Genomic DNA, 26,535 nt, shown 5'->3' with positions numbered 1-26,535 from the left:
ACAACCTCCAGAAAAGTTTTGTATCACGTGATTGGAGGACTGCAGTGATCATCTCTCTGCATAATGGCAGTCCATCAACAGATCCTGGAAACTACAGACTTCTAAGTCTTACCAGTCTCATATGCAAAGCCTCAGAAAGAATTATCATGGATATGATTAATAACAACAAATGAAACCTTTAGATGCTGGATGCAGCCCAGTTTGACGTCAAAGGCAGATAATGCTACTCAGCCTGGTGAATAGCTTTGAAAAGGTTACCAAGGCAATGAAGTAGGATAAAATGGTGCATACTCCCCTACCTTGGCCTGACTAAGATATTTGCTACAATTTCCACTCAGGCAGTGAAAAGAAACTCATGGAATTAAGCATTAACTCCTATGTTCCATGCTGGATAGCCGCCTAGCTCTCAGATAAGAGCCAGGAAGTTAGAATAAGGGAACCCCCTCCACAAAGAGGCCAGTCACTAGTGGAGTCCCTCAGGGATCTGAGCTGGCCCTGCTTCATTTTGGTAGCTACTTCTCAGAAGACAAAGCCAATGTCAATGGCCTCTGGCTGAAAAACAAATTTTCAGAAGACAGCAAACTATGAGCAGTCATAAATCCTCCCCACAAGACGTTTACATCAAGAACAAGGATTACCACAGAAAAATGACTGGTGTAAAAGTAATGGCTTAGAAATGCATAACAGCACTCTTTGAGAAGTTGGCTACTCTAGGAAACTACCTCATTGATAGTATACCCCTGAGAGTGGACCCAGTAATCATGGATTTGGAAAAGTATGAGGGATGCTAACTTGGATTTCAACCAACATGAGTCTAAGGTAATAAAGAAATCATTCTGCTTTGCTCAACTTATAAGCAAGGGCATGGCATCTAGATCCGAGGAGGTCATCATTACGCTGTATTCAGTCCTCATCAGAGCCATCATTGAGTACAGCGCAGTATGTAGTTGACCAGGCACATGCCACAAATGGAAACTCCACAGAGGTTCCCCGCAAAAAGAATACAGGGTGTAAACAACATGTCCTGTGCAGACCACCTCAAAACCCTATCTCAGTACTCAGTTTCCTACAAACTGTTGAGAAGCAGTCTGTGTCTGCATACAAGGTACCCTTGGATCCCACTCTGATGGACTCTTTGCACATCTGCAAAACCAATAGCATCAGAACTACTCAATCTAGGACACAAATCTTGCTTGTGACATAAATAGGATGAGTTGGAGGGACAGGTGTGTGTCTCAGAGAATTCCCCTCCTGTGGAACAAGCTTCCCATCCATGCAAAGCAGGTTCTTTCCTAACCCTAGTCAAGAAAAGCCTGGACCAGTGGATGACAAATTGGAAATCCACCCCTTGTCTGGTATCCATGTCTAATGTAAACCAAATCATAGTTTATGTATACGCATTAAATTATCTCTAAGGCACAGAAAATTTGCACAATACATTTGGGATGCATGGCTAAGCTTACAAAAGCCCCAGCCATCATTAGCTTAGCATACACCTCAGAACCTTTCAACCTAATTACTAAAGAGCTTGCTATCTCTGCCTACCATCAGTCAAACATAATTAATGTTTGTATAAAAATGCATGCTATATGTATTACATAAATAGCTACAGAGAATCCGAATTTGAGTTCATGCAGACAAAGCAGTTCTGAACTACAGTAAAGGATAAGTCCAGCTTACCTGGAGTACCCACACTTCCTGCTTCACATATCCCTTTTCTACTGCTAACTTACCCACGTAATTAATCCTGCCTTACTCCATTGTTACCTACATCATCACCTTAATCTCATTAGCAGAATGTTACTTCAATTCTTCGTCATTCCTCACTATGGTAAGTACTAACAGCTGTGCCTGTATAACCTTCTTTTTGTTTCAGTCTAAGCGTTTATTTCTGTTTTCTGTCTTAATTAATCAATCACATTATTCCCTGGAGAAAAGTACATTTTAAGAATCAATTGGTTATGTCATGATTTCCCATTTATACTATTAAACACATTTATTACTCTTCTATGAGTGTTTTACTAGTATATGTACTCCTTTGCTGTGGCTTGGTCTGTAAAACAGAACCCTACCAGTTTAAGCAAGGCTCCAATTTACTATTACAAAAAGGTATTATTAATATTATTATTATTATTATTTCTAATAAAATTGTTTTGACTATCATCTGAATGTTTAATTATCACCACCTTCAGTTTTGCCAGTGAGGGGTACCACATGCACTCACCTGCACCTCTGCCTGCCTACTATTAAATCAGTCTTCCCCTTTCATTCCTAAAAAGGAAACTTACATTAAAGTATGAAGAGGTGATTTCATGTAACTGTCTTCTTATCTCCCCACACATCTATTTACAGTCTTCTAACATATTTGCTGCTTCAAATGCACTTAATTTTAATCTACCTTGCTTAAATGTCAGCTGTTTTAGCCTGAACCCCTTCAAAAATAAATGTCCTGGTGTTCCACAGTTATCATAACTTCAGTTATGGATTGTAACACCAGCAGAAAAAGAACACAATCTCTATTATGGATTGTAACACTAGCAGAAAAAAAAAACCTCTATCCCTCACAATTCAGTGGTATTATTAATGTGAATAATAAGGATCAGCAGTCAGAAAAGTTGAGTGAGTGATTTTTTTTTATGCATTTTTTTTTTTGTTTGCATAACCCACATTTTTGTTGGTGATCTACAATGCTCATTATAGATAGTGCCGCAAGTCAGACAAAATATATCAGTTATGATTCATTGGACACTCAAACATGGTGATTTGGAATGACTTTCCTTTGATGAAATTAGATGACTGCTGATATACAAGCCACAGTAATCTTAGTTATTCACCACTTCTTCAAGTTAATAACGCCTCCTTTACCTCCTCCTGCCTAATGTGACTATGACTTTTTGTGTCCGGCAGTTTTCTCTTCCTCCAACACAGGTTAAGCAGCACTGTGAATCACCCACTCCCCCTTTTCATTTTAATACTTTGGGTACAGTATACTGAGAGGTGATAAAGACCCTTGTCACTATTGTAATTGATCTTCCTTCAGTTTCTGTCATACCTCATTAGCATTTTTATTAACAGTTAATTCCACTCAAGCCTCACTTGATCCATAATGATTAGGTATGAATCTTCTCCCATGAGGCATTAGGAAGGATTCATAGGTTCAGAGGTCCATTAATGTATACAAGGCTAATGACCACTATGACCTTTATAAGTCTAGCACTGCAGCCCAAATCAATCCCACGACTTATTGTGCCTTAGATGTCAATTTTAAGGGTGCATGTTAGTTAGGGCATGATTTAACAGCTGCTCCTGTCCATCACAGGCATAGGTGTCAGATCAAAAGTGAATTGCTGATTTTCCCATACACTAGTCCAGGTTTCACTTCAATAGCATTAAGGAAGGGTTCTGCTTCACATGGATGGGAAACCTATTCCAGCGAATGGGAATTCTATGAGATACATACCTGTCCCTCCAACATGTCCAATTTAAATCACAAAAAAGCTTAAATCCCTGGATCTAGCAGTTATGATGTTATTAATTTGTCAGATATGCAAAAGGCACATCACAGCAGGATCAAAGAATACCCTTTATGCCAGACATAAATCACCTCTCAGCAGTTTGTAGGAAACACAGTACAGAGGGAGGGCTTTGAGGCAATCTGGAAAGGGTACTCTGTTTATGCCCTGTGTTCTTTTTGTAAGAGGACTGTGAGGATGTTCCAGTTGTTCCATGTGCCTGTTCAGGTACATATCAAACAGGGCATTATACTTAATGATGGATCTGATGAGGGCTAAGTACAGTGACATGACAACTTCCCTCTGAAAGTTCTTCTGTGTGAACACTGAGTATGCACACTTCTTTAGAGTATCTCTTGTAGCATTTCACTATATTTTCCATTCTTCTCTTCAAATCCACAGTTGTCTTGTCTAATCATTTCTCCTCTTTAACATATTTTCAAAATGTTGACGATCTTATCTCTTCTGATATTGTTCAGGTATTTTCTTCTAAGCAGTAGTTGCTTCCAGTGTCCTGAGCTCTCCCTGCTAAACCTTCTTTCTTCTAGTACTTGTTATTTTTCCATTTCTTTTTAAAGATGTTATATCCTTTTTTTCCTGATTACTCTGGTTCTTCCACAGTAATTTACATCAGTTTTTCCACCTCTGCACTTCCTGGAAGGTCTGCCTAAATTTCTGATACATTTTAGAGTTTTATCCCATTGCCCAACACCCTTCCAAATGTTAATCTTTTTACTTAATATTTTGGAGTAATTTCAAACAGCTGCCCAAGTATATTATTTTATAGGTCATTATATCCATATTTTGAATATTTTCTACTGTGTAATTAATTGCTCTGGACAACTAATATGTTCAGCATTTTCAGAGGTGAAGCAAAACCTTTTGTGTTTCAGATTCTTTTGGAGTAGAAAAAGACCCTGGATTTTGTAACTTACGATCTGGAAGAAATGAATTATTACCACAGGATGTTCCTTGCTTATGCAGCAATTGCTGCTCTTTCGTCACCACCAAATAGTTGCCATGGATATCAGTACGCACCAACAGTAAAGCCTCTCTTTCAGAGTATCCCGTTTATTCCACTGTGGAATGCACCAACAGAGCTGTGTGCCAAAAGGAATGTGCGAATAAATCTGAAACCATTTCCCATAATATCCAGCACTCTTAGAGAGCACAGAGGACAGAATATTACATTATTTTACAATGATAGATTTGGATTCTATCCATACATTGATGAAAATACAGAAAGACTATACAATGGAGGCCTTCCGCAGTTGGCTAATGTTACAAAACATTTAAATCAAGCGGAAAAAGACCTGCTCTATTTTCTTCCTTTCACGGAGAATTCAGGACTAGCAGTCATTGACTGGGAAAATTGGAGACCACACTGGATGCGGAACTGGGGGACCAAACAAATTTATAGAGCACTTTCCATCAAAATAGTTCAAGAAAAGGCTACACATCTGTCTAGAAATGAAGTAACTAACTGTGCTAAACAAGAATTTGAAACAGCAGCAAAAGAATTTATGAAGGCATCTTTACAACTAGGGAAGACTGTCAGGCCAAAGCAATTATGGGGGTACTATTTATTTCCAGACTGCTATAACTATGATTACAAAGTAGACTTTATCAAATATAATGGAAGCTGTCCAAGCATTGAGGTACAAAGAAATAATGAGCATATGTGGCTATGGAATGAAAGCACAGCACTTTTTCCATCTATCTACTTAGAGTCTGCATTGGCCTCCTCAGTAAAAGGCACATTGTTTGCACGCAACCGTGTTTATGAAGCGAAAAGAGTTGCTGCGCTTCCTAGGCAAGCATATACCACACCGGTGTATGTTTACGTACGACTTGTATTTTCCGACAATACTGCCAGCTTTCTTTCTAAGGTAGGTGCAGTTTGTTTAATTATTTAAATTTTCTCTTTCTGGCTCATAAAGGAAATAATATGGTATGAAGGCAGAAAGATTATTCAGAAGTAAATGGTTATGAAAATCCATATTGTGAATAAAATGCACAACTTTTTTTTTAATTAAATGTAGCGACTAGAATCAACAAGGTGAGACTATTTCTTTTAGTAGGATTTTTCTTCTTCTGTTTTTAGAATTCATTACTTTTTATAATTGTACTCCTGCAGTTCTACGGTTTCTTAAACTAAGATTTATAATGGAACAAAACCTTCTAGATTATAATCTGAGATTATTTTACTTCTACTTCTTCAGCTACTTTCTAGTGTAATTATTTTTAAAGTGACATATTGAAATATTATTAATAGGCTATGAGGACCTTAAGAAGCCTGACCTTACATTCCCATGGTAGTTTTTAGCCTTTATATTTTGTGTACAAATAAGCCAGAGGTGAGCAAAACAGTGATATGCTGGGACAGTGACTTGTTACTCCTATTCATGAGAAACATGAGGATAAACTTTTCATAAATTTGCTGTTTCGCATCCATTCATCCAAATAGCAGCAGGACAGACTAAAAGAAGTACTTATCTTTATGTGGAGTGGAAGACAGGTACATAGAAGACACTTTCTGTGTGATAATAAAGTATCCTTCCAACATGTTATACTTATATTAAAAAGAGATGGAGATCTCCTGAGCAGATGTTCTTGATGCAACTGGATTTGCAAATGAGCAATAGGTCTGACAGGATGAGGTCTCTGAGGCTATGTACACAAGGCACAGGTTGCTTTTCAGGTGTGGCCCTTTAAGGAATCTATACCAAAAGTACACCAAAAGTATCAGGTCATTCAGTAGAGATTGAGCTACCTACCCTAATTTCCTAGGTTCTGTTTGTGAGCCAGTTTGCTATCCAATGAGTTACGCAGGGATTTACATTTAGCTGGGAAAATCTATCTATGATACCCAAATGTGGCATGCTGTTAAATGAATTTGCAAGGTCTAAATATGCAATGTGTTCTGATATGCCCTCATCCATTGCTTCAGTAACCTTCTTGAAGAAGTCAACCAGGTTAAGTAGGCAGGATTTGTCTTTGATGAATCCAGACTGCCTTGGGTTGAGAATTTGCAGGTTACTTATTCCCTTATATATTAATACCATAATGATCGTTTCCATAGCTCGACAGATGAGGCTAGTCAGGCTTAAGGGTTTATAAATTCCCAGGTCTATTCATTCCCCACCTTTATAAAGAGGGTGACTACTGCTGCCCTTCACTCATCTGGCACAAAGCCTGTTTGGAGGACAATATTGAAAAATCTCTGTTGAGGGTCTGACAAGCCATGTTTCAGGCCAACCAATAAGTAGCCCAGTATATTATCTGGCCTCATAGAAGTAGTGCTCTTGTCCTTGGACAGCACCTTGAGGTCTTACTCTTGGGAGATTGGGGGGATATGTAAATGCGGGTATGTGACTTGGCAATATAGGAGGTAAGAGAGGTATGAACTTTGAACTAAACTTGTCTGCTAGCAGATTTATTAAGTCCCCTGGGCTGGGTGTGTTGTATTCCTTGCTATCAGCACAGTTCTCAGTCTTAGATCTTTCAAAGAGTTTATGTTTTAAAGTAAACTGCAAATTAAAACCAGCAGCAACAAATGTCCATAGACCTCAGGGGAAGTAGAAACATGAATGGACTGTAACAGTTGTTACCTCTATTTGCAGAGGCAGGGGTTCCTCTACAGATGGCAGAAACTTGGCCACAGTATTCATTTTGAGTCAGTACTGAAGTAACTGAAGGCAGCTGTACCCCAGGACTGCACCGGCATCCCCCGCCGTTTACCATAAGGAGCAGTAAAGGTCCTGTTTTAATCATATGATCCTAAATTTGGTCACACAGGTAGAAATGCAATGATGATATAGAGAGATATCAGGATAGGAGACCAAGAGGTGTCACTTTAAAACCAGTTTCCAACATGGTCATCTATTGAACAACTGTGATACAGAATGCTCAATGTGTTATAATTGTTTAGCTAGTTAAATATTTTGCTGCATATATTATTTACAATAATATTTTATGTAGCAAGTTTTATCACTAAATAGACTTAGTTATGCTCTAGTAATATGCCTTTAACTTGTTTTTACATTTTAATTGATGTATCAGCTGATCATTAGTTCTTGGTATTTAAATGGTACTTTTAGTTTTGTTCCCCTTCTGAAGAAGTTCGTATACATTACGTACAAAAAGCGCTTAAAGTTTTACAATGAACGGATTATTTCTTGGTTTGCCAGCCTACTTGTGGATTTTCGAAGTTTTTCTTTGTGCTTTATACGTTTTTAGTGTGATACAGAATAATGCCATATAGTGCAACTAAGAAAGTGATAAAAGAACAAATAAGCAACAGTCACGGTGTAGTGTGCACTAATGATGCTGTCAGGGTGGCTGTGGGATACCATGTTACCAATCAATCAACAGCAAATCACCTGGTCCCATGACATGGAGGGATAAAACACTAATTGCACATCAAGTGATCTGTGATCAACCAGCATTACAGGGGATGGAAAGACAAAGCAGGTGAGGGTAGGAGTAAGCACCTAATGCCAGCTTACCCATCCAGGGAAGAGGTAAGCAACTTGCTTCATTGTAGTGGTAACATCTGCAGGAATCCAGATGTATCGCTGCAGCATAAAGAGCCTAGCACGGCTGACATGCAAGCAGTGTGACTCTTGGTTGGGAGGCTACGTATGCACAGATGCATGACTGTACCTCCTGAGGCACCTAAAGTGAAGTTTGCAGGCTGTTAGCAGGGTGGGCATAAAACAGGCCACAGGATGTGTAGAATGGCCTGCTCCCTGACACCTGACTTTTGCTTCAGCTAAAGAAAAAATGGACTACAATCCACTTGTCCTGATGGAAGGAAAACAAACATGATTCAATTATATACAGGAAGGGATGCCACTGCACTGAATCTGTGAACCAAAAAAGAAACATACAGCAATCAAACTCTACCACTGACGGACATCATTACTACCCTGACGCATGCTAACAGTAACTCTACGATGCAGCAAAGAGTGAAGCATTGTGCCACCTTATCCAGGCCAAGTATCCTCCAAGGAATACTGAGGCACTAAAACTCTGTGATGATTTTGAGTGTGTGAGCAGAGAGCTACCATGGCATTTCAAATAGTTATGTGAGCAATTACATAAAAGTCTGATACATGGGAAAAGCTCAGAGTAAATTCATATTTAAGCAACAGTAGTGTGTACTGGTGAATAATTAGTGCTGATACTTTGTGTTCTTTCTCTTTACCCTCCTAAAAGGTAATTATTAAAAGTACACTTGGGTATGTTATATCCTGTAGTACTGGTACATTTAGGGACAACATGTGTATGTGTATTTTTGTACTGTGTACGACTTATCTTACGAATCCTACTTTTTGTCACCACATAATTGATCGACACTTAGAACGTTGAACTGAATAGATCACTGGCATCCTGTCGAGGCTGCCGTACTAGGAGAATAGCAAGAATATATATATATATATATATATATATATATATGGGTCCACTATGTAATCTCGAAATACTGAAATCCCGAATTTCTGTATTTCGAAATCACATAGCTGAAAACCCAACTACAACACACATTTCCGAAACAGCATAACCGCGAAATTCAAAATCTCGATTCTATGCTACACATACAGCACACACAAACATACACACAACTCCCCCCAAATTCAAATAAACAATATTACACTACAGATAAGCAGGGGGGGGCAAGCCCTCCTGCACCCCCACACCCCCCCTACCTATATATTCTAACTCCAAGATCGCACAGACACACAAAGGAAACTCACACCCACACATTTTACAGTCCCTCACACACGCACATATCGCAGTCACAACACACACTCACACACACTAAAGCCCCTAACCAACACACTAACACATACATACTTACCTAAACTTCCACCCATCCATCCACACACCACACCAGCGGAAGTGGAAATTCAACATCTCCGTGCTTCGGGATTTTGAATTTCTCACTTTTGCCGGTTTTGGAACTTTGAGTTTTCGGCTATGTGATTTCACAATACTAAAATTTGGGATTTCAGTATTTTGAGATTACATAGTGGACCCATATATATATATATATATATATATATATATATGTGCACATATATATATATATATATATATATATATATATATATATATATATATATATACATATATATATATATATATATATATATATATATATATATATATATACATATATATATATATGGTTCCCATTCAGAAGCCTGAAACATCATAAGCCTGAAAATCAAAATCCTGAAACCAAAAGCCTGAAAATTCAGAATCCTGAAAACTCAAAATCCTGAAAGCCCAAAATCCTGAAAGACCAAAATCCTGAAACTCAAAATCCTGAAAACACAAATAATGCTAATATGTCACTATAAAGACACTAATATCTACCAACTGACCCTGACCCTAACCCTAACCCTAAGGTCCGTCACTATCGCACACTCACCTGACCCGCACCCTAACCCTAACTCACTTAAACCGCCCCTAACCCCAATATTTGTCACTATTGCATACATGCCTAACCTGCGCCCTAACCCTAACTCACTTAAACCGCCCCTAACACTAACATAAAACCAACCGCACACTTACCTGACCCCAACGCATGACCTAACACCACAGGGCTAACAATAGCAAAGCCACAATGACATCAGTATGTCTATTTTGTGTTTTCAGGATTTTGAGTTTCAGGATTTTGGTCTTTCAGGATTTTGAGTTTTCAGGATTCTGAATTTTCAGGCTTTTGGTTTCAGGATTTTGATTTTCAGGCTTATGATGTTTCAGGCTTCTGAATGGGAACCATATATATATATATATATATATATATATATATATATATATACATATATATATATATATAGATAGATTATAGATAGATAGATCTGGATATACATATGTAGAGAGATGGAAAAAGAGAGAGAGAGAGAGAGAGAGAGACCACAGGGAAAACTGATACTTGTGAACAACAAAGCTGCTGAAAAAAATCAGGAAAAAAGAACCATGAGCATAGACAAGATCAGGTGAGACTTCAGAGTAATCAATTACAGCGAATGCCATTTCACTGACACATATAGACCAAAATCTGAAAATAGCGAAAGCTCATGTCAGCGATTTTTTTTCCAGGGAAAAAAATTGCTTGGCCTGAGCCGTACAATTGCCCTTTACCCCATTGTAGTGCGATCTCGGAGTTGGTATATTTAGTTAGGGGGGTGTAGGGGCACAACCCCCCACATTGGGGATGTGGGAGCGAATCCCCCCACTTAGTTATGTTTAAAATTGTCTGTATTTTTTTTTGGTGCTAGCGATTTATTTCCCAGGGACAGCCCCCCTGCATAAAATAGTTTTTGACTGTTTATTTGTTTTTTTGTGGTTCACTTTGAACCTTCGATGTTCTGAACATTTGATGGTTTCAAGTGGAACCATATATATATATATATATATATATATATATATATATATATATATATATATATATATATATATATATATATATATACTGTAGTGACAAACATCAAGACACCAATAATAGTGACCATAAATTTCTTTCTACGTGCAAAGACATAGCTTTAAAAAAACACAAAAAGTTTGTTTTTTAATGGGGGGGAGGTAAGTCCCACTGCACTCCCCCATATGGGGGATGTGTCCTCCACACTCCTTGCTAATGATATATATTAACTCTAAGATCGCACAATCACCTGGGAAGGGGCATATTCTCTAACCCCAGAAACTGTCAATGTCACACACCTGCCAGTCATCTGCATTGTCAACCTAAGTGTGTCGACAAAGCAGGTGTCAGCATTTGGGTGTGAAGTTTGTCTCCACATCAGTGAGTGTAGGGGGTCATCCTGCAAAAAAAAAAAAAAAAAAAACAGTTTGTTTTGTTATCTTGGGAGTGTTTCTGTTTTGACTAGTGAACTCCTCAGGTGTTCAGTGTTTTGTGGTTGAATAATCACAAACTGACCAATAAGATGTGATTATTCATAGTGCACATGCTTATCTTTATCTTAACCTGCTTATTCTAGGTACTAGTTGCCATTTTTCATGTTTGTTCCCCGTTACTGTTACTTCTCTTACAATGTCGGCACATTGTTTTGCCAACAGATTGCAGTTTGTAGTGATTACATTGACTGTATGTGTGGTCAAGTGGATTTTTGGTTGACTGTATGTGATTCTGGAAGGACGAAGTCCTGTTGTGTCATGTGATGTGGGAAGGAGGAAGTCCTGTCAGGTTAGGTTAGGTTAGTGTATTATTGGTGATTTTAATACCAAAAGTATTGGATTTCCAAAAAAGTCATTAGTGTGTGTGACTGTGTGTAGAGAGGGTGTTTGTGGGTTAGGGCCAGTAAATGCTAGGGTAGAGAACAGATTTAGTGTTGCGTGTGTCTGATTTTATTTGTTGCTTGTTTGTGTAAACAGAAGGTCAGAGCATGTGTGAGCATTGGCATGTCAGGGTTAGAGTTAGAACTGCATCAGTGGATAGATTTAATGTTGTGCATGTTTATTGATTTTTGTAGTATTTGTCTGATTGTTTTGTTTAGCGGTTGTATTATGGAAAGGCAAAGCGCCCCCTGCACCACCTTACTAACCCTGACCGTAAGCTTAACCATGCACCTTACTTTACAAAAAACCTTCCTGTAACACTGCCTCTGTTCAGACAAATTTGGTCTGAAGGTAGTAGTAGTAGGTTCTAGTTTTGGAACTGTGAAAGGAAATAGTTTCTTTTTTTATCTTTTTTTTCTGTTGCTATAATTGGCTTTCCATGCTATTTTTTTTTTTTTGAAATGCAAACAATTATTTAGCTTGTGTTTGATGCATTTGCATTTCAGTCAACAACTGTATATTCATGTATGAGCTTGTGTGTGTGTGTGTGTGTGTGTGTGTGTGTGTGTGTGTGTGTGTGTGTGTGTGTGTGTGTGTGTGTGTGCATAAATGTATCCGTACATGTCTTATATATTAACTATATATTGCATAGTATGCATACTTTTCTTTGATCTTTATACTCATCAGTTTATGCACATTATACTTGTGCCATCATCGGATTTCTGTGCATTATTCTCACACCATTAACAGTTTATGTAGACTCGTTTTATGTCCACTCCAGTTTATGTACAATCCATGTGTCCACTTTATGTACACATCATCACCAATTTATGTACACTTTACTGGCATTATCTGTCCTTAGAAAATCCCTAACACCACCAAAATTAGTCTACTCCTAAAAGATTGCCTAAATGCATTATAACAGTTTAGTCTAGCAGTTAGTGCAGTGGATTAGCGTCTATATTACATTATCATACGATTAAAATACAGAACGGTATTTCATCATACTGATAATGTCTAAACTACAAAATATCGAACACACGGAACAGCAATTTTTTTCCCAGGGAAAAAATTTCCTGCTCTGCAAAAAAAAATAAATAAATAAGTAAAAACACTTAAACACAAAGATAGTGGAGGAAATGACAAAGTCCCGAAGACGGCCCACAGAATTTTTTCCCTGGGAAAAAATTTGATGTTCCGTGTCTTCGCTATTTTGCCATTTCAACAGTATCGGATCGACTAAATAGCTTTCCATTCAATATGCTAATATAGATCCATGGATGTGGCTCTGAATTGTTAATGACGTACTTCCTGTGGTTTAAAATTTGATTAGTAGACTGACTTGTTATGAGACCACTTTCTGCACGAAAGAGAGGTGAGTATGTAACACAAACCTATCTCTGTTGAAAATTATTTAAGGTTGTTCTACCATATGAGCTTGCAGCTTAGAAACTTGCCTTACAGATGCCAGAGCAAAAGAGTTATCCATGCTAAGAGCTTCTGATTCACTTGAGCTGCTGGTTTGAAGGGTGGTGAGGTTAAAATTTACAGAACATAGCTGAGACCCCATAAAGGATGAATTTGCTTGTGAGGAGCTCTCATATGCAATACTCCTTTCATGAGCTATTTTATCGAAACAGAAGAAGAAAGATGGAATCCACTGGCAGATAATCAGAGAAAGACACTGAGTACACCTTAATGGAAGCATATATAATAAGCTATTCCAAAGTAGCTTAAACAAATCTTTTAAGACCAGAGGGATGTTATCCTCAAGGGAACCTCTTTTTCCATTTAGGCACCACTAAGAAAACCTCATCTGCACCACTAAGAAAACCTCATCCATCTAAAACATAAAAGTTTCTAGTGGCCTCCTTTAACACCTGTTGCACATCCTCATGAAACAAGTACCTAACCAGAGTCAAAACTGAATCATTCAGTTGTAGTTTCTCCAAATTGGGGTGCATTAGTCACCCCTGAGACTGTGTAAGTAAATCCCAGTATGAGGAAGTCTGTGGTAATTGCCTTTGGACAATACCATTAGAAGAGAGAACCAAGATTGTCTGAGCCAGTAGGGGATCTTCACAATGATCTTTGTCATTTCTTTCTGAACCTTCTGAAGCACCTTGTGAATCAGTCAAAAGGGTGGAAATGCCTATAGGAACATTCCGGTCTAAGGGAACAAGAATGCGTCTGTCTGCAGTGGTGTCTGGAGCATAATTTCCCCAGCTGTGTGGTTTGAAAGGAGGTGAACAAATCTATTTGAAGTGTTGTCCACAGCCAGACTAGATCTTGGAACACCACTGCCTTGAGCTACTACTTGTGTGGGTCTGCCCAGGATCTGTTTAATCTGTCTGACACAACATTTTGCTCTGACAGGATGTATGATGCTGTAGAGTCAAAGAATACTGTAAATCCAGTTCCCAGACCACCACTGCCAACAACCACAGAAGGTATGACCTTGTACCCCCTTGTTTGTTGAGGTACTATGTAACTGTGGTGTTGTCTGTAACCACAGGAAGGGGACCTGGAGTCTCTAGGTGGTGAAGGACCTTTAAGGCGTGAATCACCACCAACATTTCCTTGATATTGATGTGCTTCTGTGCATCCTTGGGTACCCAAGTGGACTGACTTGTGCTCCTCAAGCAAAGTCAGACAAATCTGTCTGGACAGATTATGCTGGCACAAATGGGAAGAAGGGAAGTCCTTGATTGATACTCTCCTGTGCTCTCCACCAATGCATCTGTCGTTTGATGAATGGCAGCACAGGCAACTGGAATTCTAGGGAACATAGGTGCTGGGTCTAAAAATTTCAGACACGCCTTTGAATTTTTCTCATGTAGAAATGGGCCAGTATCATCACTGGAATGATGGACTCCATCAGTTCTAGAATTTTTAAGAATTCTCTTGCCTAGGTAACATTCCTCCAGAAGAATTCCTGAAACATCCTCTTGTAAAACAGGTTCTTAAGTGCCATTCTTTTCTTTTTTTTTTTTTTTTTTTTGGAGTCCTAAGCACTCCAGTAAGACAAGTCTTTGTGAGAATGTCAGGCATGACCTCCAAAGGTTCAACTTGAATCCAACCTGGGACAGTAAGGCTGAAACCTTTCTAGTGATTCCAAACACATGGAAGGAGACTCTATGCAGATCAGCAAGTTGTCCAAGGAAGGAAAGATGTGAAAGCCAAGAGTCTGATAGTAGGCTACCACTTTGGCAAGGCATTTGGTAAACACTTGAGGTGCAGTGGGTAGTTCAAAGTGTAATACAGAAATCTATAGTACTAACCAGACAAAACAAATATCAGATATCTCCTGAAGTGATGTTGAATGGGGATATGATATGCATTCTTCAAGTCCAAGGTCACCATGAAGCAGTGTCCTGGCAAAAAGGGAAGCCCTGTCTGTAGGATGAGCATCTTGAATTTTGGGACTTTGACAAAAGTATTCAAAAAGGATAGGTCCATCACCAGTATCCATGACAGCTCTTTTTAACACAGTAGGAAAATTCTGGAACAGAAACTTCTCATTCTTTCTGAAGAAGGGACCTGTTCTATGACCTCTGAGTTCAGCATTTGCAGGAGTATAGGAGGGGATAACAACATCTGATCCAGGTGGTGAGTAGGAGATCCCCTTGATCAGAGGTGGGTATTCTTTCCACTCCCACCTGTAACCTCAGCCAATGACATTGAGCACCCATTTGTCAGAAATCGCTGATGGCCGGGCTTTTTGTAGGAAGATAACTTTTGAGATTTAGCACCCAGTGGACCGGAAAAAAAAACGTGCTGTGCCTTGGCATACTAACAGATTGGTAAGGGGGATTATCCTTTTTGAGAAAGAAAACCATGTTGTTAGGTTGCTGGGGTTCTCACCCTGACATTTTCTGTTAAAGCCTTGTTTTTTTATTCAGCTGGTACTTGGGCATATGTAATATTTTTGACACCCCTTACACCAATTTACCTCTGTCATTTGAGTGTTTAAGGATCTGATTAGCTGCTATACCAAACACACAATCAGAAAAAAGTGGAGAATTCATGATCTCATTTTTAACTCATCAGAAAACGTCCGGCTGTGTAACCTCCTTATCACCATCAACATCTCTGCATTTCTAAAATTATGATTGGCCTCCTCCAAAGCAGTCTTTAAAGCATGTTTTGACACTTGAGAAACATTGGAAACAACATCATTGACACAGAGTTGTTGCTCAGCATGTAACAGTGCACTGAACTCATATAAACTGTGCATACACCTCTACTCAAACTTCCACATAAAATACTAGTAATTAAACACTTTAAAAGCTACCATGCTGGACTGCACTAGCTTCTTTCCATGAGATTCTAGCTACTTGCCTAGTTTATCTGAAGGAAATGGAATTTTCTTGGAAGAGGTCACCAAGGACATAGAAGCAGAGTCTTCAGACAAGGGGTCTTGGAGGCCAGGCATGTTTGAACACACCCTGAATTCCTTAAACAGCTTTTTAGGCAGAGACTCAGTTAGCAGAGGAGACTTGCAAGGTTTTTTTTACAAACATCCTCCAACACTGGGATCAATGGAAGAAAGGTCTCCACGTCTAGGGCTTCAACCACCAAAAGATCATAAACCCTGCTGAACTCAGGGGCAGGTGATGACTGAATACATCACTAAATCTAGCCAGTATTTGGGAAAAAGAAAACATCACTTTGAGTTTCTGAACCTGTTTGTCCTCAGAGGAAATAGTCTGATCAGAGTCTGACATTTCTGAAACCTCAGAGTCCAAATCCCCTTCAAAATCAGGATCCTAGAACAGTTGAATGGGGGTGGTAATGCCAGCATTACTCATAACCTGGGTTCGCACCCTGTAATCAACTGACTGAGCAATGGATCTAGCCATAGCCACCAGCTCAGGTGAAAACACAGCCAGAGAGTGCTGCTTTACAACCTGGTGAGTCTTCAGTCTCTTTTTAACATGCACTACACTAGTGGGAGAATCCCAGGGGAGATGAATCAACACTAGCAACAGATTTTGCAACCCTAGACTTCCCTGACCTAAACAGTTTGGTTCCAGAACCAAACAATGGTACAGCCCCACAGGACATGCATGACCCTCATGTCATGCACAGTTGTGTTACTAATACCACACCAAGAGACCTGGAGGTGAAAAAAAGGTGAGTGGTCTGATAGCCTGTCCAAAGCTACTGCGGAGTCACAAGCCATAGTCTGAGGCATAATTTTTTTTTATTTCTATGTTTTTAAGTGCACAAGTAGATGGCGGGGGGCACTGTATCTGAGTCCATCAAGTCAGGTCAGCCCAGTAAAAAATGGGCAAGACCTACTATTCTCCCTCTAAGTAGCAATCTGAAGTCTATTCTACTAGGATGTTATTATGTATACTGCACTGAGTAGAATAACAGTAGTTTCAGGAACACAGCTCAAAGCACAAAATATGTGTCAAAAAGACCCTTATTTTAATAAACAAAGACTAGTTTCAGCACTAAATGAATAGAAGTAGCATAAAATAGCCTTAGGCATAGAATCAAGTATAAACTTATGAAATATTCCTGTCAGAAATGTTTAACATACCAAATGGCATCAAAATCACAATTTAAATAAAAAAAAATATTTAAAATATTTACACTTATCAAGGGTATCAAAACTTGTCAGAGATTTGGGATGCATGGCTAGGCTTAAAAAGGGCCTTGTGGTCGTTAGCCTAGTAAACACCTTTGAACCTATGATATAAACCTACTTAATCACATCAAACAGTCATAACCCCAAAGAAAAAAAGCTGCAAAAGCAGAATGGTTTTCTGTCAAAACTTTCAAATGAAGCATTAAGTAAACAATGTAAATGTTATACTGCTGCTAAAGTTAAACTCCAAGTATATACAATTTTCCAGTCAGAAAAAAACAGCAACTCAGCAGAATACACTATTCAAGCACTGACAGAAACAAGGGCAGAAAGAGGGGAAGGAAACAAAGGAATTTCTTATCTAACCTCAACGACCAAAGAAAATCAAACTAAGGAGCCGTCTTCCAAGAGATCCTTCTCTTACTATGGCGCTGGAAAACTTAAAGGGTCCTGTATGTGGGTCTGAAGGGCAGTTCCTGTACTGCCAGGTGATTAGTCCATCACACCCACAGAGCCTGCCAGGTGATTGGTCCATCACACTCATAGACAGGCAGTGGGAGGAGCTCTGTACTTTGACAGACTGCCAGTGGAAGGATAGCAGAGCACTACTGCCCATGTGCCAGTAAGGCAGTGTGTTTGCTGTACATCACTGAAGGCATTATCAACAAAGGGTCTTATTTGAAAATATGTTGTTGGTGTTGTTGTGTCTTTTGGCTTTTCCTGGTTAGGGGTCGCCACAGCAGAACTCCGGTCCGCTAATGATTGGCAGTTGATTTTTACGTGCTGAGTTGCCAGCCCTAATGCACGACCTTCAATGAAGGTACGACCATTCACGCATGTCCCCACGCAGAAGACGCTCTAGCTGAGAGTCGAACCGGTCAGCGTCTTACTGTGAGGTGACAACGCTACCGCAGCACCACCACCGCGGATTATTTGAAAATATGTAAACTAAGATTAAACTAACTAAAACCAAAGCTGTAACACTAACAAATTCACAATCCTTAACTGTACTATGAAAATAATATTTAAAAATGACATGACTAAAACATATTAAAAAGCACTGACATACAGAAGCAGATAAACAAACATTATATTTATTTCACACATACACTTTTCATGTTCTGCTTTGTCAACAGTTAAAGTGTTATGCATCGTAAGCATTGTGTCTTCCATGAGATTGTTGTTGACAACTATGAATTCTGTCTCTGAAGACAGGCTGCTTAAAGGACAATTCTTTTTTTTAAATACTTTTCCCTTGTCTGATTTTCTGCAAACTTGGAGGTGCTATATTCAGAGATAAGTAGTGTGTTGTCACAGATCCCTCATGGTGGGGGAGTCCACCTACAAACGTTAAGACTGTGTAAACATTATGGTATTGAAGTGGCTGAAAAACACTGAACACATGAGCCACAAAGCATCATAGAAAATTATGAAGTTTATATCACATGGGATCATCCATTACCAACAGTTCAAAAGATAGATGTTAGAAAACCAGATATAGTGATCCAAGAAAAGAAGACAAGAGCAGCATTGATCACTGAAGTTGCAGTACCCAGTGACTACATTGTCTTGCGTGCAGAGAGAGACAAAGCCATAAAATATCAGGATTTGCAGGCAAAAACAAGAGCAATGTGGAAGAAAGACACCCAGGCATTTCCAATAGTATTAGGAGCAACAGGTCTTATAAAAAAGAATCTACAATCGTATTTAGATATGTTACCAATACACATAACTCCATATGAACTGCAGAAGGAGTCATTACTGGGCACATTGCGGGTGCTGCAAAGAGCACTTCTGGTTGACATCAAAGATTGAAACAATACTAATTTCATGAACTTTAATCATACTTTGACTTAGGAATGGGTCCATTCCTGTCATGGTATTAGAAACCCGAAAACTTTGGAGAAATTAAAAAAAAAATAGAGAAGACGGTTCATCATAAGAAGCCTCAGGTTCATAGGTTCATAGGTAGGTACTAGGCTATCGGCCCTGGGGCCTATACAAGCCCAGCCAAAAATGTACCCTGGCTTTTGCCACCCAAGAAAATTATTTTCCTGTGCCATTGTCGAGCAGAGCCACAGAGGTGATCCCCGGGGTGAATTTCCTATTTCCCATCCAATCATCAAGATTTTTCTTGAAGAGTGCTAATGAGGAGCTTTGTTTGATATAGATAGGTAGTTTATTCCAGAGTATGGGAAGTCTCTGGGACAGGAGTCTATCCTTCCGGCATGTTCTGTTTATTGTGGTGACAAGGTTTAGGTCCCTAGGGCATGTAGCTCGGAGGGATTGGGTTTTCTTTAAGTGGAGCATGTCCAACAGCTCTGGGTTTGACATAGCTTTGTATGTTAGGCAGAGATCACCTCTGAGTAGGCGATATGCGACGGAGTAAAGCTGGAGTTTTTTGAGACAGTCTGTGTAGGGCATCTGTTTGAGGCCGGTAATCCTCTTTGTGAGGTATTTCTGCAGCCTTTCCAGTTGTTGTAGATGTCTTGTGAGGTACATACCAAAAGGGGTGTTGTACTCTATAATGGGTTTAATGAGTGATGAGTAGAGGGGAACAGTGACCTCTTTTTTTTCTGGATGAGAAACCTTTTGTGATAAGGTGTGCCACGTATGGCAATGTGATTATCAAAGGAGAGACTACTGTCCACCTGTGTCCCAAGGTCTCTTGTCAAGTAAAGTGCAATGTGACCTCTTCGTGATTTACATCATCATGTACAAATTGTTATCAGAAACTCTTAAATCTGATCTCACTTCAGGCTTTCTTTGATAATATTAAGATGCCACACATTTACCTTGCTGATAATATTAGGCTTAATGACCTAGTGGAATTACAAGAAATAATGGATGCCATATGAGCAGCGCCTCAGAGAAAGTCTAAGGAGCAGGTGTCATTCCTACTAGATGCTATAAAAACTTAAACTTATCTGTTTAGCCCACCTCTTTTTGCTTATACAAATCTGCAGGTGAGGCCAGGTAACTGCCACAGTCCAGTAACATCCAGTAACATCATTACAATTCTGTTGTTTCATTAGGAAGAGAAGGACCAACTTCAAGCAACTAATTACCATCTCATATCTATATATCAAACAGAAGCCAAGATATTAGTAAAAAATTCTGTAAAAATGGCTTGAACCTCTGCTGCCTAAGTAGATACATATATAATAAGAACAAGACTTCATCAGGGGAAGAACAGGGGAAAAAAATGGGCCTTAACTTCCCAAAAACTGGTTAAATATTATCCAGCTCTTTCAGAGTTATTTTCCACTATGGCATTTATAGGTTCATAGGTTCATAGGTTCATACTAGGCTATCTGCCCGAGGGCATTTACAAGCCTAGCCCATAGTTTTGTGGCTTACGCCACCCCTTTAGTATGGGGAACTATACCCATTATTTTGCTGTGCCTCTGTCGAGCAGTGACACTGAGGTAATCCCTGGGGTATATCTGCGATCTCCCATCCATTGGTCAAGATTTCTCTTGAACAAGGCCAGCGAGGTGCTCTGCCTCACATATACCGGGATTTTATTCCACAGCATAGGGAGTCTTTGGGTGATGAATCTATCCCTCCAGCACGTCCTATTAATAGCCATGTCGAGGTTTAAGTCTCCCGCCCTTGTGGCTCTGATGGATCTAGATATTTGAGGTGAAGCATATTCATCAAATCTGGGTTTGACATGGCCTTGTATGTTAGGCAAAGGTCACCTCTGAGCAAGCTGCGACTGAATAGAACTGGAGTTCTTTCAGTCGGGCAGCATAGGACAGATGTTTGAGACCCTTTATCCTTTTGGTGAGGAACTTTTGTGGCCTCTCCAGCTGCTGCAAGTGTCGGGTCAGATACATCCCGAATGGGGCATTGTACTCAATCATTGGTCTGATGAGTGATGAGTAAAGGGAGACTATGACCTCCCTTGATCTAGATGAGAATCCCTTCATGATAAGGTGGGCAATGTAGAAGGTCTTCCTAACTACTTTAGCTACATGGGTGTTGAATGACAGACTACTATCAACCTGGGTCCCCAGGTCCCTGATAACTTCTTCTGTGCTCAGTGGATTGCCACCTATTTGGTAGCTAGGGGTAACCTTGTTTTTCCCGAAGGGTATGACTATGCATTTTTTGGCATTTAACTTTAGGCCATGGCTCTTTTTTGTGCTTAGATCTGTAAAACGCATTTAGCATTCTTTGCTAGCCCTCTCTGCTGGATTTGCTGAAATCCTGTGGGATACAGGATACATTTTTTAATATGACATTTGCTGCATTCAGCCCAAACAGTATACGTGGTCACTAATGGCTCTCCTCACTTCCATCTGAACAGAGGAACTCACCAATTTCATCCCCTCTACCTGCTTCTATTTGTACCGGACATTAAAACGTTCTCATGATATCTCCATCAAAATGCAGCAGGTTTAGCTTTAGCAAGACCTGTATTGTAGAGGATGGTATTATAGGGATTCAGAAAACCATACGTTATTCTCAGCTCTACCCTGCAAGTCTTGAAAAGTTTTAGTAAGTTTTCAGGTCTCTGTCTCAATATGCCTGATAGTTAAGCTAGTTAAGGAAAGAAGCAGTTAATGAATTTCATCCTGGAGTCCAAGGCTCGATTCCTCTCAATTTCTACTTTGAAACTGTGTTCCTTTGAACAAGTCATCTAAACAGTGGAACTGAGTCACCCCTAAAAAAAGGGACACTCCTGTCCAGTTAATAAATGAAAATATGCAGAAGTCAGTACTATTTATCAAAAATGGCTTTTGATGATCTAATCGCTGCTCTCTTGTAGCGAGATATTCAAAGTATAACATTCCATTCATACTTGGTATTAACATTTTAAACAATTTAGCCCACATCACAGAATTAAATACTTAAGCAATAACCCACATCTGGGTGTGGGTAATGCTGGATTTACCCACGGTTGGTGTGGTTTGGTCATGACGGCGAAGCCAGAGTGGCCAAACAAAGACAACCATGGGTAAATCGAGCATTACCCACACCCCGAAGTGGGTTATTGCTATTATACAATGACATTATTTAAGAAAAAAAATACTTACTTTTCTTAAATAATGGTATTGTATAATGTCTCCTTGCTGCCCTTCCGCAGCTGTCCAGTATTCTGCGGCAGTTCTGACGTACTGCGCATGCGTATGGTTACTCAGTACATCAGAACTGTGTGCGGAAACAACAGAGAAAGCAAGATCTCCGTTGCTTTTTAAAAGGTGTCTCGCTATGTTAAAGGAGTTTAACATAGAGATAGCTTTAAAAAAAGCAATGGAGATATTCCTTTCTCCATTGCTTTTTTTTTAAGCTGTCTCGGTATGTTAAACCCGTTTAACATAGCGAGACAGCTTTAAAAAAAGCAACGGAGAAAGGAAGATCTAAGTTGCTTTTTTTAAGCTATCTCGCTATGTTAAACCCATTTAACATAGTGAGATTACAGCAACGGAGCTCTTCCATTCTCCGTTGCTGTAACAAAAAAAAAAGACATACTAATGGAAAAAGTCCAGGTGGCCGGACCTTTTTCCATTAGTATAAGTCCGATTTACAACAGGCACGCTGACCAATCAGCATGTATATTTTGGATTATTAATGGGGGGGGCATTGTATAATAACAGACTCCTTATGCACTTTACTAACATTATAAGCAACTGGAAACACCTTCACCTTCCCTTTCTGGCCAGGCTTTACACTGTCTGGATGGTCTGCCTTCCTAATTCTTGACATTTTTCCCTTATCTTTGTCATTCCCTTTACAGACAGGGTACAGAAGATTACAGACGCCTTTATGTGCGGTGTCTGTGTATCACTGGTATCCAAGGATACACCTACAGCAAAATCCACCGACGGTGTTCTGTCATTACGGAACTTCTGTTTATACTGGCTCACTGCTGTTTTGTACAAGCTACTCCAGTACATCTTCTACTCCAGCTACGCTGACTTACCCTAAAGTTATGGTTATTCATGCACAGCAGATACAAGGGTCACTGGAGGGCAGGAACAATGGGCAGAGCCTGGCCAAGTGAGCTCTCTGTGTTGAAAAGAATACTTTGGTCTATATTCTCCATGCTTCTGGGAATGTGCCTGAATTATTATATGATAGAATCTATCCTCTTTTGTGGCACAGCTGACCTGCACAGGGAACAGTCTACTGACAAGACCTATTAATACAGAGGTGTCATGGTTTTCCTAATAACAATGAGCATATGAAAGGGAGTTTTTGTCTAAGATCAAGTTTTCACAGTACTAAATTAACAATATTCAACATCCAGAAACCTGCTAACCCACTACTTAATGTCAGGTTAGAGAGGCATAGTGTTCTAAACTAGAATTTGTAAACAGACGGTAAATTAAAGCATGTTCTTCCTTGTTCTATAGTCTGAATAGGGCAGAGTATTAATGGGCTAGAGACATTTGTGCTTCGTTCCTGCACTATCCTTCTCATATTATGAAACAAAGCACACATGACAACTGTACTAACTGTACTTAAAAACCAAGGTGTGGTGACATCTACTGGCTGTTGGTGATGCTCACATCCTACATGTATTATGGTCATGCTCAGTTAGCTGAGGCCGAAGACGTCTGAGGAAAGTTACATAGTCTGAGACCACATCCTGCCACTGTGAGCCCCGCTGTCTTCATTAGAGCATCCTAGGTTTTGCCTGCAAAGTATGGGAACTACTGAACTACTAATCACACCAGCTGGTAAAGAATGGCTTAGAATTCCTGTCAGTATGATCTGTGCCATATTCTTTATATCACATAAGTTTAGCTCAGAGGACCAATCAAAACAATTTGCTGTATATGAACACACACTGTGGGTTTGCATTAGAAGGCATCTGATAACAGTTTAAAGATTACTGCATCACATTTCGGCACATTCTCTATAAAACTTTTACTTCCTATACTCCATGCATTTTATTATGATTATTAAATCACTTATCTATTGTTGAGGTGTCTTTAAGTGTGTTAGATACTTAATGTGTTAGCAGTTCACTCCCTATTCGTTTGCTTTGTTCCCTTATGTTGCATATCCAAACCTGTATTTTCTGCAGATGCCCTACACACTTACTTATTTGTTCATAGGTTCATAGGTTCATAGGTTCATACTAGGCTATCTGCCCGAGGGCATTTACAAGCCTAGCCCATAGTTTTGTGGCTTACGCCACCCCTTTAGTATGGGGAACTATACCCATTATTTTGCTGTGCCTCTGTTGAGCAGTGACACTGAGGTAATCCCTGGGGTATATCTGCGATCTCCCATCCATTGGTCAAGATTTCTCTTGAACAAGGCCAGCGAGGTGCTCTGCCTCACATATACCGGGATTTTATTCCACAGCATAGGGAGTCTTTGGGTGATGAATCTATCCCTCCAGCACGTCCTATTAATAGCCGTGTCAAGGTTTAAGTCTCCGCCCTTGTGGCTCTGACGGATCTAGATTTTTGAGGTGAAGCATATTCATCAAATCTGGGTTTGACATGGCCTTGTATGTTAGGCAAAGGTCACCTCTGAGCAAGCGTAGCGACTGAATAGAGCTGGAGTTCTTTCAGTCGGGCAGCATAGGACAGATGTTTGAGACCCTTTATCCTTTTGGTGAGGAACTTTGTGGCCTCTCCAGCTGCTGCAAGTGTCGGGTCAGATACATTCCGAATGGGGCATTGTACTCAATCATTGGTCTGATGAGTGATGAGTATAGGGAGACTATGACCTCCCTTGATCTAGATGAGAATCCCTTCATGATAAGGTGGGCAATGTAGAAGGTCTTCCTAACTACTTTAGCTACATGGGTGTCGAATGACAGACTACTATCAACCTGGGTCCCCAGGTCCCTGATAACTTCTTCTGTACTCAGTGGATTGCCACCTATTTGGTAGCTAGGGGTAACCTTGTTTTTCCCGAAGGGTATGACTATGCATTTTTTGGCATTTAACTTTAGGCCATGGCTCTGGCATCAGTTATCCGTTTCTGTGAGACCCTTCTGAAGGATATCTGTGTCAGATGTGTTTTCTACTATGGCCCAGTTTGCAGTCATCTGCAAACTTTGTCAGCCATAACCCTCCTGTGTTTGCTTGTACTTCAGAAAAGTAGATGCCAAACAAGAGTGGGCCCAGGACTGAGCCCTGTGGTACACCACTTGTGACAGGCTTTGAGTCTGACATGGCGCCAGCAACTCTGACCCTGTGGGTTCTGTCACTCAGCCAGTTTGCAACCCATCTTGTGATGTATGGGTTGACATTTAAGCTGATGAGTTTTTCAATGATACCCGAGTGGGGTATTGTATCAAGGCCTTCGCCAGATCAAGGTAGGCTGTATGGACTGCCTTTCCTCATCAATGGCTTTGGTGACTGTTTCAAAAAGTCAACCAAGTTTAGAAGGCATGATCTGCCTTTGACAAAGCCAAACTGGGATGGATCCAAAGTCTGCAAATTCCTATGTCTTTATTTATGAGGTCCATTATGATCCTCTCCATGGCTTTGCAGATAAGGCTTGTCAAGCTAATGGGCCGGTAATTTCCAGGGTCGGTGGAGGCACCGCCTTTGTGAAGTGGGACCACAGTTGCAGTGCGCCACTCCCTGGGTACGTATCCAGAGGTAAGACTATGATTAAACAGCTGTCCTAGCTGTGGGTTTAATTCCTTGTTGAGTTCGTGGAGCACACAGCCGGGGACACCATCAGGTCCCATGGATGCTGTGTTTTTTGCTTTGGAGAGAGCAGTTCTCACTTGGGCGTTGGAGATGTTTGGGCGGCTGCAATCGCTTGGTATAGATATCTCTCCTTTTGGGGGGGAGGGGGGGGAGAAGTTTGCACTGAACCTGTCAGCCAGTATGTTGGCAATGTCTGTTGGATCAGTAATCTTCACATCATTTTGAACTAGTTCTGAGCATATCTGGGAGTTTCCTCCCATATCCTCCCAGTACAGCATGAGTGATGAACCAGATAGCTGGCTTCCGTTCCCATTTAGAGAAATAACTGAGCATTGCATAAACTGCCAAATGCTAGACTGCATTATGTTTTGTGACACTGTAGTATTGAAACCTATGCAAATGTCACATGTAAACACAAGCAAAAGTGAGGAATTCAATGCTTGGTATAGTATAATAACTGTACTATAGGCATGGGTGTTACAGA

The 26,535-nt window shown here is 40.0% G+C and overlaps 1 protein-coding gene across 3 annotated transcripts in view; it reads left to right on the top strand.

Moving 5' to 3' along the window:
* LOC122815908 (hyaluronidase PH-20-like) overlaps nucleotides 1–26,535 on the top strand; it is a 307,193-nt gene that overhangs the window by 204,945 nt on the left and 75,713 nt on the right. For all 3 annotated transcript variants that reach the window (XM_044088759.1, XM_044088760.1, XM_044088758.1), the window contains exon 2: nucleotides 4,406–5,401. In XM_044088759.1, the coding sequence (XP_043944694.1) occupies nucleotides 4,460–5,401 (942 nt within the window). In that variant the 5' untranslated portion in view covers nucleotides 4,406–4,459. The remainder of the gene's footprint in view (nucleotides 1–4,405; nucleotides 5,402–26,535) is intronic.

This window comes from Protopterus annectens, chromosome 11.part0, assembly GCF_019279795.1.
Source record: "Protopterus annectens isolate FY-2018-M chromosome 11.part0, PAN1.0, whole genome shotgun sequence".
Lineage (NCBI taxonomy): Eukaryota > Metazoa > Chordata > Ceratodontiformes > Protopteridae > Protopterus > Protopterus annectens.
The sequence above is the reverse complement of the archived record's forward strand: the minus strand, read 5'-3'. Positions and strand labels throughout refer to the sequence as shown.